This window comes from Opisthocomus hoazin, chromosome 5 (assembly GCF_030867145.1).
Source record: "Opisthocomus hoazin isolate bOpiHoa1 chromosome 5, bOpiHoa1.hap1, whole genome shotgun sequence".
In the NCBI taxonomy this organism is placed as follows: domain Eukaryota; kingdom Metazoa; phylum Chordata; class Aves; order Opisthocomiformes; family Opisthocomidae; genus Opisthocomus; species Opisthocomus hoazin.
This window is the reverse complement of record NC_134418.1, coordinates 31,054,968-31,068,280: the sequence shown is the minus strand read 5'-3', so window position 1 is coordinate 31,068,280 and position 13,313 is coordinate 31,054,968. Positions and strand designations below refer to the sequence as shown.

The following is a 13,313-nucleotide window of genomic DNA, read 5'->3' as shown; positions in this document are numbered from 1 at the left end:
GCTGCCAAGGCACCGAGGGCTGGGCTGCAGGAGGCCTTGAACACCCCTGCTGGGCACCATCCTCAGGCTCCAGCTGCCATCTGCTAGCCACCTCTGCTTGGTCTCATCAGCATGGCCACCTCTGCCTGGACTCATCAGCATTGTCACCTCAGCAGGGCCACTTCTGCCTGGTCTCATCAGCATGGGCATCTCTGCCTAGTCTTCTTGGCACGGTCACCTCTGTGTGGCCACCTCAGTGGGGCCATATCTGCCTGGCCACTTCTGCATGGTCTCATCAGCTTGGCCATCTCTGCCTGGTCTTATCAGCATAGCCACGTCTGCTTAGCCGCCTCTGCCTGGACTCATCAGCATGGTCACCTCAGTAGGGCCACACCTGCATGGCCATTTCTGCCTGGTCTCATCAGCATGGCCATCTCTGCCTGGTCTTATCAGCATGGTCATGTCTGCTTAGCCACCTCTGCCTGGACTCATCAGCAAGGTCACCTCAGCAGGGCCACCTCTGCCTGGTCTCATCAGCATGGGCATCTCTCCCAGGACTCATCAGCACGGTCACCTCAGTAGGGCCACACCTGCATGGCCACCTCTGCCTGGTCTCATCAGCTTGGCGATCTCTGCCTGGTCTTATCAGCATGGTCTCTTTGGCACAGTCACCTCTCCGTGGCCACCTCAGTGGGGCCGTATCTGCTTGGCCACTTCTGCATGGTCTCCTCAGCTTGGCCATCTCTGCCTGATCTTATCAGCATGGCCACGTCTGCTTAGCCACCTCTGCCTGGGCTCATCAGCATTGTCACCTCAGCAGGGCCACCTCTGCCTGGTCTCATCTGCATGGGCATCTCTGCCAGGTCTCATCAGCACAGTCACATCTGCTTGGTCACCCTTACCTGGTCTCATCAGCATGGGCATCTCTTCCAGGTGTCATCCACAGGGTCACCTCAGTAGGGCCATGCCTGCATGGCCACCTCTGCCTGGTCATCTCTGTGTGGTCTTGTTGGCATGGTCACCTCTGCATGGCCACCTCAGTAGGGACACACCTACCTGGTCACCTCTGCATGCTCGCATCTGCCTGATCACCCCTGTCTGGTCTTGTCAGCATGGCCACCTCTGCTTAGCCACCTCTGCCTGGAGTCATTGGCATGGTCACCTTAGCAGGGCCACTTCTGCCTAGTCTCAGCTGCCTGGCCACCTCTGCCTGTTCTCATTGGCAGAGCCACACCTGCGTGGTCACCTTGGCATGGCCAGCTCTGCCTGGCCACATCTGGATGTGACATCTGCCTGGCCACACAGGTCCCTGGGTCTCCCCCGGGGATGGTGTAATACTCATGGCAACAGTGATAGCAGAGGACATGTGGCCAGCAACAGGTCCCTTTTTGAAGATACCTTCTGCCAGCCCTTCCCCTGTTCCTACTGGAGAACAGAAACGATTGCCTCTGGTGACATCTGCCTTGGGGCTCCAGCTCTTTTAAAATCTCTTTAAAATGCTTTTTCCTCCCCAGTTTTATACAGATATGAAGGATGCCGAAGGGAGACCATTTTCTTTTGGTAGGCACAAGGGTTTTTGCTGCCTGCTCCCTGCCTTTGCCCGCCCCACCGGGATGAAGCCAGCTCCTCTTGGGTGGCCCCATGCCACATCCAGGTACCAGCTGCCGGTTTCCCTGGTCTTTCCCAAGTCCCCGCTGTCCCCACCAGCGCTTTGCAACGTTTCTCCCATGGTTTATCACATCCTGCGTGCTTTTAGGGGGCTGGTGCTGGGCTCTCCCCGCTCCCCTGGCCGGGACGTGGGGTGGCCAGGTGCCAAGGGTCCGGCAGTACTGGCGTGCCGGAGCTCGCGGCTGGGTTTTTTGGCTGGCCGGGACCACGGGAGCTCGCTCACCCCCTGGACAGCAGCCAAATGGCATGGCTGGGTGGCCGCCAGCACTTGCATTAATAGCTGCCAGCTTGCGGTTTGAGGTCACCCGTTCTTTCCAGTCTTTCATTTCCCGCCCCCCCCCCCCCCCCCCCCCCCCCCCCCCCGCCTTATTTCATGCCTGTAACGACACCGAGCGGGCAGCACCCCCACCACCCCTCCTCGCCTGCGCTCCGCCGGGCGAAGCTCTTTTGCTTTCCTTGGGGCCGGGACAGCGTCCCCTCACGGCACCGCGTCCCTGCTGAGCATCGCCAGGTGCCAGGAGGGGACGTGCCAGCATCCTGGGGGACACCTTCACCCCCACGGGGCTCTCCTCCTCCTCGGGACGTTGCTGGGGGCACCAGAAACGTCCTCCTCTCAGCCACCCCGAGGCAAGAAACCCCCAAGGCCAGCGTGCGGAAGGCTTGCGCCAAGGCACAGCCCCTCGCAAAATAATTTGTGGCTGCCGTCACTCCCTGCCAAGGGCTTTGGGAGGGTGTTTTATTAGCAGCTCGCTATGAATAAATCTCCCTTTTCATAACACGCCAGCCGGGGATAAATCGCTCTGGGGAGGTGAGGCCGGGCTGCGGCCGCGTGCCCCCGTCCCTTTGGGGAGGGGAACGCCCGGAGCCCCCCTCGGAAACCGGGATGGCGGGGGGGAGGGTGTCCCTCTGGCCTCCCGAATCCCCGGGGATGCTGGGGCGAGGAATCTGCTCGACGCCTCCTGCGCCCCGGGCAGGCGGGGGCCGGGCAGGGGTGGGACACGCGTGGGGGGGGACACACGCGTGAGGGACACCCGCGGACCACCAAGGGATGCCTCCGGCAGAGTAGGAGCCGGGCAGCCGGAGCAGGAGCAGGAGGAGGAGGAGGAGGAGGAGGAGGAAGAGGAGGCCGGCCCGCCCGGCCCGCCCCGCCGCAGCCGCCGGGCACAGGGCAGGCGGCGGCGCGCATGGAGGCGGCGTCCCCGGCCCCGGGCGGCGGCCCCGGGACCCTGCTGCTCTGCCTGGCCCTCGCCTCCGGTAAGCACGGGGCGCCCCAGGAGGACCGGGTCGGATGGGGGCCCCCCCCCGCCCAGCCGCCGTCCCGGGCCGCCCCTGCCCGGCTGGGTGCTCCCCCCCGCCCCGGCCCGGCGACCCTGCCCGGTGCCACCCGCCGTCCCGGCCCCGTCCTCGCTCTGTCCCAGCCCGGGCTGGTCCCGGGGCTGCCCCTGTCCCGTCCTGCTGCTGCCCGCTCCCGTGCTGGTGATCCTCCACCTGCCTCCCGGTCCCGTCCCGGTGCTCCCCCGCGCCTGTCCCGTCCTGCTCATCCCCCGGTCCTGTCACGCTGATCCCCTGTGTGTGTCCCCCCCCCCCCGTCCCACCCCATCCTGATGTTGCCCCAGTCCCACCCCAGCGCTCACCGTGCCCACCCGCGTGTTTCTCCAGTCCCATCCCAGTGACTCCCCGTGTCCCCCTGACAATCCCATCCCACTCCTTCCCCCACGCCCAGCCTGGTGTTTACCCAGTCCTGTCCCTGTGTCCCCCCATGCCTCCCTGCACCCGTCCCAACGCTCCCCTATGTGCCCCCGGTTCCCATCCTGCTATTCCCCACCATCCCATCCCATCCCAGTGCTCCCCCATGCCTGTGCCAGCTTGGCTCTGAATCCCTGAATCCCTCAGGGCCAGCGTGGGGCTGGGGTGTCCTGGCTGGAACCCGGGGTGGGGCTGGGATGCTTTAACCCCCGGCTGATGGGACACTGCTCATGGGTGCCCAAATACCTGTGTTTCGCCATCCCTGGCAGCACCAAGGGGGTGCGGAGGGGGGGTGCGGGGGGGGGATCCAGTACCCGTTCAGGGAGTGCGTGAGCGTCCCCGCGTTCGTTCCAAAGCGCCTGGGAAGTGGGCGAAGCGGGCAGCTGCCTGCTCGGGGCTGGCAGGAGATAACCACGGGTAGGGCTGAACATTGGCTGGGCTCGGTGATCCCCCCCCCCACCGCCAGAGAGTGCCAGCCCTGGGGTTTCGGGGGGCCCTCCCCTGCGCCAGGAGCAGCTGGGGTCTGGGCCTTTGGCAGGGCTGGTGATGGTGCTTGGCAAAACCTGCCAGGTGTGTGCTGGCAGGAGGGCATCGAGGGTGGCTGAGCCGTTTCGGGGCTGGGGTGCCCATCAGGCCAGGCAGTGCCCCGGGCAGCTGCTCTCCCACAGTTCAGGCTTTCCCGGGGGAGCGTGAGAGGTGTTACGGCAAAACAATCCGATGTTTGGGATGCTTTCCGTGGTTATCTCCGGCTGCCCGGGAAAGGGCGCAGCTGTAGACAGCAGAGCCAGGCTCTCCACGCACCGAAGAGATGGGGGTTGCTTTGCACCCGCAGCTCCCGGGTGTTGAGGGCGGCACACCCCCCTCTCTGAGCTGGCCGTGCCACCGGGGTGGTCCTTGCCAGGGGGCTGCCAGCCCGGAGGATGCCAGAGCTCTGCGTCTGGCTGCAGCGAGGGTGGGGACCTTTCCACGCTGAGCTGCAAACTCGGTCACCGGGGATGAAGTCAGCCTCCCGCCCTGGGCCACGGCGTGCCCATGCCGCCTGCAGCTGCTTCCCCGGGGGGGCAGCCGCCCTGTGCCTCATCCCCTGGCTCCCGCTGGGCAGCTCCCACCCCGCTGCCTAGGCCGGACCGGGCGATGGGACCCATCCCCTCCCCACTGGGTTCTTCTGGCCGGGGAGGGGATGCTCGCTGGCGGGGAAGCCCCAGAGGAGGCTCAGCCCCGGCCCCTGTGCAGCTCTGTTACCGAAATCACGTCGTTAGCGTGGCGGTGACTATATATAGCCAGGAGGGACGCGTGTGCTGGGAACGTCTCTGCCGTGGGACGGGGGGGGACACTAGAGGCTGGCCAGGGTACCAACATGCTGGGTGGGATAATGCCAGGTACCAGGGGACAAGGGGACGAGGCTGCCCAGGCTCGGCTGCCTGAATTTCCCCCTCCCCGAGAGGCCTCTACTTGGCTGAGCTGCAAAGTGCACCCACTCGGGACGGAAACACCCCCCTCCTCAGCGTGCCACCCCCGTGGGAGCCACCCACACCCTGTCCTGTCTGGCGGGACCCATCCGCACTCCCCAGGCGGCAGGGCAGCGGGGTGAGTCCCCGGGGAGCAGGGCTGTGCTGAGTCAGTGCTGGTATGCCAGCGATCCGGTTACCGCAGCCGCGGCGTGCCGGGCGCTGAGCCGTCCCGCGGCCTCGTCCCGCGGCCACCGTGAGCGTGGGTGCCCCTTCCCCGGCATCCCGTGCCCCGGTGCGGCAGCGAGCGACGCTGCAATGGGGATTCAGTGCCTTGGCGGGCACCGAACGGCAGTGCTGCTGTCTCCTCGCTCCCGTGGCCGGTGTGTTTTTCAGCAGCCCTGAAACCCAGGTTCTCCAAAAATGGGAGTGCAGGGAGCCGGACCCCTCCCTGGGGACCCCTCCCTGCGCCCTGCCTGCAGCGAGGGCCGGGAGAGCAGCTGTGGCCAGGGTCCCCTTCCGAGCCCCCCCACTGCTGCGTTGCAGGCCTGGCGTTTTTCGGCTGCGCGGGCGCCGACGCCAACGTCACCGCCGGGCACGGCGCGGAGGGTCTGTCCTGCGGCATGGCGGAGAGCTGCGCCGGTAAGGGGGCGCGGGGGCAGCCGCCGGCGCGGGGGGAGGGTGTTTTGTCTGGTGCAGCCGCATGGCACCGCACCCCGCCGAGGACACGCGTGCCGGCGGCTCTTCGCGGCTGGCCGGGCTCGGACCCGCCGTGGGGATGGACCAGCTCCGGGATGCCGCCGGGCAGAGCCGTAACCCCCGGGAGCTTGGGGTGGGGTGGGGGATTTTGTCTGTCCTTGTCACCCGCAGGGAACGCGACGCGGCTGCGGCGGCAGGGTCACTTCTCCAGGTGCCCGGAGGAGTACAAGCACTACTGCGTCAAGGGGAGGTGCCGCTTCCTCGTGGCCGAGAAGGCGCCGGCCTGCGTGTGAGCCACCGCCGCGGGGACGTGGCGGCACGGGGAGGGGGACGCCGCGCCCGTCCTCCCCGGGCGAGCGGGAGGAGCGGGGCGTGGGCACCGTGGCCCTTTTTTTGGACACCCCCCTCTTCCTCTGCTCCCCCGGTGCCGCGGGGCAGGTGTGAGCGGGGCTACACGGGGGCTCGCTGTGAGAGGGTGGACATCTTCTACCTGCGAGGTGACCGGGGCCAGATTGTCATCATCTCCTTGATCGCCGCCATCGTCACCCTCATCGTCGTTGTCGTCTGCGCCTGCCTCTGCAGTCAGTACGTGGGGGGGACGGGGCGGGAAGGGAAGGGGCGGCCCCGGCTTGGGGGCGAAGCCGGCCCACCTCCGCCGGCTGGGGCAGGTTGAACTCGGGGTGCCCCGTTCAGGGGGACACGGCCTCGGGGGTGCTGGGAGGTGCACAGGGCACCGCTTCGGGGCTGGAAACCGCGTGTGAGCCCACCCAGAGCGTCCGCAAGGTGAAAGCAGAGGGAGGGGGAGCAGCGTCGCTGCGGCGCCTCATCCTGCCCTTTTTTTGTCGTTTTTTTAATTACTCCCCCCCCCCCCCAAGCCACTGTCGGAAGCAGCGTAGGAAGAGAAAGGCAGAAGAGATGGAGACGCTAAACAAGACTTTGCCTTCCAAAAGCGAGGACGTGCTGGAGACGGGCATCGCGTGACGGTGCGTGGGGCGCGGGGCGAAGGCAGAGCCCCCCCGTCTGGGGTGGCCGCTGAGGCCGAAGCCCCCTCCTCTCTCCGCAGGAGCTCCAGGTACCTGCGGGCGGGTCCCGGATGGCGGCACTGGCTGGCTCGACGGGCGCGGGCTGAAACGCCCAACGGCTCGAATAAAGGGGTGACGGAAAGGTGTCCGTGTGTCGCCATGGTCCTTCGGGGCACCGCCCCCCCCGTCGCCATCACCCCCCACCAGCGGGGAGTAGCGGGGTAGGCCCAGCCGTGCCACTGCGCTCCCCCAATTTCCAGCACCCGCAGCCACATTTTCCCGCCTTTTTTGCCCACCTCCCAGGTGCGGGCGCGCCCCCCGGCCTCTCCTCAGCCCCCGCCGGGCGAACGGGGCGCGGAAAGCTCTCAACGGTGCCGGTACCGGGGAGCTGCGGTGCAGACTCGGGACCGCCAGGGGGCGCAGCGCAACGCGTTGCCGCTCCGCATCCGCCAGGGGGCACCGCCGTGCGGGGCAGGTGCGCGGCGGCCCCTCCCGCCGAGGCTTCGAAACCCCCCGCGGCCGCCAGGGGGCGCCGCCGCCGCGGGACCGGCGGGGGGGAGGCGATGGCGGCGGCGCGGTGGGGGCGGTGGCGGGAGCGGAGCGGGGGAGGGGGCGCGGGAACGGAGCGGGCTCCCGGCTCGCGAGGGGCCTGCTGGGCTCGGGGCCCTTCTCCGAGCGGCCCGGGGGCCACGCTGGGACTGCTTCCCCCCCTGCGGGAGGGCTCCGGTGCGGGAGCGGGGGTACCGGCCGGTGCTGCGGGACGCTCGGTCCGCTCCCGGGGCCAGAGCCCCGGCTCTGGGCTGGCGGCTCTTGCCGGGACCCACGGGGCACCCCGGGCAGGCCCCGGGTTTCCCAGCGGCCGGAGCTGCCGGCGGTGCCCTGGCAGCCGGGGGTCAGCGACTAGTTTTCCCCCCCGGTGCGGGATCCCCCGTGGGTGCCCGGCCGGGGCCCGGTGACTTTCCCGGCGGGTTTCGCCACCAACCCCCCGGAGTCCCCTGTCGGTGGGCAGCGGCTGCAGCTCGGCCCGTAGGGCTGGGGATCCCGGGCAGCTCCCAGTTTCCACCACAGGATCGATCCCCGTTCGATAATGACACCGGCAGCTCCTGCGCCTGACTCCCATCTGCATCCCCTGGGGGAGCAGGGACCCAGCGGGGCTGGGGGTCTCCCGGGGCGGCCGGTGACCCCTGCTGCTGCCGGGCTCCCTCCTCTCGGCCCAGGCACCGGCTGCTTGCTTCTCCCCAGCTCTTTTCTGGAGCAGCTGACAACAGGACAGAGCCCTCCAGACTGGCACTGGCTCTGCCGGAGCCGGGGAGAGCTCGGGCTCAGGACCGTTGGATCTGCCGCTGGGGAGAACTGGTTTCTACTGGACTTCAGCCCTTCGGCCCCGCCTGCTGTCATCTTCACAGGCGAGCGCCCAAGGACCAGGGCCGGGCAGCTCTGGCCCGCACGTTTTGGGGGCTGTGGCTGCGAGGGGCGTTTGGGGAGATGGGAGCGAGCGCTGACAGGGTCCTGCCCAGACCCCGCTGGCACTGGTGCGGTGCCGGCCCCGGGCTGCTGCAGTCGGGCTGTGCTGACGCCGCTGCTGCGCAGGCAGATTGTCAGCCAGATCCTGGCTCTCGCCCACCCTTCCGGGGAGAAACGGGCCAGTTCTGGTGTCCCGTCCCCGTCTCTCCCACCCTGGGTGCGCGGTGCTGGGCTGCTGCCTCCGAGGGGCCTGGGCAGAGATGCCCGTGCCCGGAGGCTGCAGGGTTTGCAGGGCAGCAGCGCCGGGGGCTCTCAGGGCTGGGCCATGCTGCCAGCAGCTGGCTGTCCCACGTCTCTCATGGCACAGGGACAGCCCAGTCTCTGCCCACCCAGAGATGCTGCAGGGACTGCACCGCTCCAGTGCGGCGGCGGCTCCCAGTCGGCAGCTTGGCACCAGCTCAGTTTGGTTTGTTGGTTGGTTGGGGCTCCTGTTTGTTTCAGGTCCAGCTCCTGGACGGCTCCAGTTCAGTTCTGGCTCCAGCTCATTTGTAGCTCTGGTTGGTTTCTGTACCGGTTGGTTTCTGCCCTGGTTTCAGGTCCAGCTCAAGGGCAGCTCCAGCTCAGCTATGGCTCCATTTCATTGCAGCTCAGCTCATGGACGACTCCGGCTCGTTTTAGCTCCAGTTCACCTGTGGCTCCAGTTCATTTCATGTCCAGCTCACGGGCGGCTCCAGCCTGTTCTTGCTTCCAGCACGTTTTAGACTCCCATTGGTTTCGGCTCCAGTTGAGTTTCATCTCCAATGGCTCCAGCTTGTTCGCAGCTCCTGTTCCAGCTCAGTCTCATCTCCAGCTGATTTTGGCAGCAGCTCCTCTTAGTTCTGCTCCAGCTCTTTACAGCTTGTGCTTGTTGAAATGATCTTGGCTTTTGACCAGGTCGTAAATCAATCACTGCCATAACTTGAACGTTAAACGTCATCACTGCATACACACTGACTAATGAGTTTGTGTTTATTGTTCCGTACCTGCTCTGGTGGTTGTACATGCCTCGCGCAGAGTGGGACATGCCAAGACAGTGTGAAAAGCACCTCAGACGTTTAATTCGGCCTGGTGCGTGCTGGCCTCACAGCTGAGGGGACCAACACGGCCAGACCCCACCTCCAGTGGGGCCCATACTGCCCACCCGCCCCTCCCTGTGCCCCCCTGACCCTGAAGCTGCCCCCAGCCCGGCCCTGGGGCACAATGACCAGCGGCACAATATGGCAGCTGCCAGGGCTCAAATCTCTTCGGCCCCACCCTGTGCAGGCACGCTGGTTCCAGACCACCAGTCCTGGGGCTGTTCCACGCCCCAGCCTTGGCCAAACAAGCCCCCGAACCCCCACAGTCGAGTCTCGGCTGCTGGGCCCAGCAAGGCAGGGCTTGGGCTCTGTTTCCAAACCCCGAAACTGCCCCAGCGAGCCCGAGCCCAGACAGCGCAGGGCTTGGGCTCTGTTGTTCCAGCACCCAAACACACGAGTGGGCTCTGCTGCCGAGCCCCAAACCTGCCCAGAGGAGCCTGGTTTCAAACCCCACCAAGAGAGGACCCGGCCTCCATTTCTGAAACCCGTAATTGCCCGAAGGACCGTGGGTTTGAGCCCCAACACGCAGGACCTGGTCTCTGGGTGAAGGTGCCCAGCTCAGCCTGGCCCCAGCGCCCCCCTTTCTGCCCCCCAAACCCCTGACTCGCCCTCACCCTCCCTGAAGGCGGGAGCCAGGGTTTTGCTCCCCCGAGCCTGGAGAACAAACCCAGGACTTTCAGTCTCCGCTCCAAGGCCCTGAGCCCAGCTTCATCCCCTGCAGACGCTCCGCTCAGCCTCTGTTCCTGCGCCCCCGAGCCCAGCACTCGGGCTCCGTTTCCAGGCCCCCAGACCCACCACTCCGCTGTCTCTCCAGGCCGAGAAACGCAGGACTGGGGCTCTGTTTTCCAGCCCAAAGCGGCGGGTCCCGGGCTCCGGGTTTGAGCCGCTGAACGAGTCTCCGAGTCCCCAGAGCGCAGGCTTCGGGCTCCCCTTTCCAGCCCTGCCAACAGGGGACTTCTCGCGGCTCTCGGCCCGGGTCTGACCGTACGGCTCGGTCCCACCCCCGGGCCCGGCTCTGAGCTGCGACCCCGGCTCTGGCTCTGCACCCCCAGCCCCAGCCGCCGCTCTCCCTGCGGAGCCCCCCGAGCCCCATCTCCCCCTCACAGCCCAGCTCCTGCTGCGGGAAATCCCTCCACCGGGCCCGGCTCCCAGCCCCGAATCAAGCCCCGCTGCCCGCGCTGAGCCCCCGAACAGGCCCGAGCCGGGGGCCCCCTCTACCCGCGCCCACCCCGACTCCGCGCTGCTGAGCCCCGGCACCGGCCCACGGCTCCGAGCCCCCCCAGCCCCGCGGACACCGCCCGCCTGAGCTCCCGGCACTGGGCCTGGCGCCCCGCCCGGGGACCGCGACCGAGCGAGAAAGCCGCAGCGGAAGATGGAGGCCGCCAGGAGCCAAAACTGCGCATGCGCCCCGCAGCCCCGCCCCGCCCCGCCCGAGGACCCTGCAGGCTGGGCGTGGTTAAGGGAGGGGCGGGGTCAGGGGCGGGGCGCCCCATCTGCCGCGGGGTCCCAGCGCCCGCCCGCCCGCGGTCGCACCGGTGCCACTGCGGGCAAACCCCGCCTGCCTTCGGGCCGCGGCGGGGCGGGGAGAGCTCTCCGCGGGGGTCCCCCGCGTCCAGGCGGGAGCGCAGGGCCGAGGCGCACGGCCCCAAGCCCCGCGGCCCTCCTCCTCCCGTCCCCCGGCACCGCGCAGGCGCCGGCAGCGCTGTCATGGCGGAGAAGGTGCAGAAGAGGTGAGTCCCGGCCCCCCACCCCCAACCCCACCCGCGCGTTGCCCTCACGCAGCCCCGTCCGTTCCCGCAGCGTGAAGATCGCGCCGGGGGCCGTGGTGTGCGTGGAGAGCGAGATCCGCGGGGACGTGACCATCGGTAAGGCCAAAACACCCCGACACCCCCCCACCCCCCACCCCCCCCCGCCGCCGGGCCCCGCCGCGGGGTGACGCCGGGTGCCCCTCGGCAGGGCCCAGGACCGTGATCCACCCCAAGGCCCGGATCATCGCCGAGGCGGGGCCCATCGTCATCGGCGAAGGCAACCTGATCGAGGAGCAGGCCCTCATCCTCAACGGGTTGGTGGGCGCAGGGCTGTGCCCCCCGCGAGCGTCCCCTTGGGCGCGCTGGGCAGTGCAAGTGACCCCCCCAGAACCTCGCGCGTTGGGTGGCACCGTGGCTGGGGGAGAAGCCCGGGGACGGGACGCCCCGGGCGGGAGCGGGTGGTGCGGGAGCCCCCGACAGCCTGGCTGCGTCGGGTGGGATGCGCGCGGCTCCGGCCCCGGACACACCGTCGGGCCGGCTGCCAGGCGGGACGGCTTTCCGCTGTCCAGACCTGAAACACGTTCTTCCATCCCGCAGCTACCCGGAAAACATCACTCCCGAAAACGAAGAGTTGGAGCCCAAGCCGATGGTGATTGGCACCAACAATGTGTTTGAGGTTGGGTGTTGTATCCCTGCTGTGCGGCGAGACGGATGGACGGACGGACGCGTGCAGGGGGAGCAGGCGTGGGCTCTGTCGGGGTTGAACCAGCCCAGGGCTGCTAAGGGTGCAGGGCGCTGGTTGGAGAGCAGTGACGGGGTTTGCCTTTTAAGTAAAACATCTGACAGTTTTCTTTAACACGGGCCCCCCCGCAGATTCCCAGGCGATGAAGGTGGGAGATAACAACGTCATCGAATCCAAAGGTAAGTCTCGGCTTGTCATCGTGGCCCTTGCAAGATTTTCACAGAATCATAGAATGGTTTGGGTTGGAAGGGACCTTAAAGATCATCTGGTTCCAGCCCCCCTGCCATGAGCAGGGACGCCTTCCACTAGACTGGAACATCTTCCACCAGACCAGGTTGCTCAGAGCTCCTTCCAATCTTGCTCATGTGGACGCTGGGAACAGCGGAGGATTCCATGGTGGTGTCTTGCCGTAGCGGAGCCCAGACTGCAGCTGGTCGCAAGGCTGTGGTGTTCACGCAGAACCCACGTGCGTCACTGCCTCGGTGGGAGCTGGGCTGGGCTGGCTCCTGGCGTCGAGCAGCTCGTGACGTCGATGTTTGGTGGTGCAGGCACCGCACCATGGGCCCAGCTCTCACAGGGGTTCCCCTCTCTGTCTCTGGCAGCGTTTGTCGGCAAGAACGTGATCCTGACGAGCGGCTGCATCATCGGGGCCTGCTGCAACATCAACACCTACGAGGTGATCCCCGAGAACACCGTCATCTACGGGGCCGATTGCCTCCGCCGCGTGCAGACCGAGCGGCCGCAGGTGGGTGGGTGTGACACGAGGGTGACACGCTGTCACCCTCCTGTCCCTTCCTCGCCGTGGCGGCCGAGACGCTGCCTGACACCCCCCCCCCGCCTCTTTTTCCAGCCCCAGACGCTGCAGCTGGATTTCCTGATGAAGATCTTGCCGAACTACCATCACCTGAAGAAGACCACGAAGGCCACGTCCACTCCTGTCAAGAGCTGAGCGCTTTCTGCTGATGGTGGCTGACAGGGGGGTTGCTCCTGGTCCTGTGAAGCACTACGCGGCCCCGGGAAGCGCCGGGTCTCTGCGTCCCTCACTCCATCTTTGAAAAAAGCTCGTCTTGTTTATGTGTGTCCGTTATTTATATTCCGCCGAGCGTCTCGGACCAGCTTCGGGTCTTGCGCGCCAACTCTGTTGTACGTGCTTTGTTTTGGGAATAAAACGTCACCTGCTCTTCTGTCGAGTGGGGGACTGCGGTCCTTCCTGGGTCAGGGCGCCATTCCCATGGTCGTTGTCCATCCCTCGGGGACAGCCCTGCAGCCACCTCCCCGCTCCTTCCCCGGCCTCCTGGCAGCGGGAGACGGGCCCATGCCGGGGGAGGGCGGGGCTCCGTGGAGAGGGGGCTGCCCCAGCCCCGCACCCACGCGTGGGAAAGGCTCCAGGGCTGGTGTCAGCATTGCTCCTCAGCTCCTGAAGGTTGCCTCCTGCTCGGCTCCCCTCCCAAGAGCAGGGGGGCACACGTCCACATTTCCCAGCTGGCCCCTGAGATTCCTCAGGGATGTTGTTCACAACTTCCCCGTCCATCCTTGTACAACAGCCCGATGTTTTGCCTCAGCGCAGGAGGAAATTGATGCTGGAGCAGAAATTCCTTCAGAAAAGAGGGGGAGAGGGGAAAGGATCGGCCGCTGCCCGCAGAGGAGCCCCAAGTACCAGCCGGTCTGTGGGGTTTTTGATT

At 67.0% G+C, this 13,313-nt stretch overlaps 2 protein-coding genes across 3 annotated transcripts; both read left to right on the top strand.

Annotated features, from left to right (window-relative positions):
• Positions 1 to 2,728: 2,728 nt before the first annotated feature.
• Positions 2,729 to 6,706, top strand: BTC (betacellulin). Its single transcript, XM_075422184.1, has 6 exons — positions 2,729 to 2,901; positions 5,388 to 5,483; positions 5,712 to 5,829; positions 5,979 to 6,125; positions 6,416 to 6,523; positions 6,604 to 6,706. Exons 1-5 carry the CDS (start codon positions 2,832 to 2,834, stop codon positions 6,519 to 6,521), a joined length of 537 nt encoding a protein of 178 aa, XP_075278299.1. The 5' UTR covers positions 2,729 to 2,831; the 3' UTR covers positions 6,522 to 6,523; positions 6,604 to 6,706.
• A 3,907-nt stretch (positions 6,707 to 10,613) lies between these two features.
• Positions 10,614 to 12,821, top strand: DCTN6 (dynactin subunit 6). 2 transcript variants are annotated; one of them, XM_075422183.1, is made up of 7 exons: positions 10,614 to 10,871; positions 10,942 to 11,006; positions 11,098 to 11,203; positions 11,487 to 11,575; positions 11,763 to 11,810; positions 11,961 to 12,097; positions 12,234 to 12,348. In XM_075422183.1, exons 1-7 carry the CDS (start codon positions 10,849 to 10,851, stop codon positions 12,252 to 12,254), a joined length of 489 nt encoding a protein of 162 aa, XP_075278298.1. In that variant the 5' UTR covers positions 10,614 to 10,848; the 3' UTR covers positions 12,255 to 12,348. The 2 variants fall into 2 exon arrangements, with proteins under 2 accessions (XP_075278298.1, XP_075278297.1); XM_075422182.1 differs by lacking the exon at positions 11,961 to 12,097 and adding an exon at positions 12,482 to 12,821 and having other exon boundaries at positions 10,621 to 10,871; positions 12,234 to 12,376.
• The last annotated feature ends 492 nt before the right edge of the window (positions 12,822 to 13,313 follow it).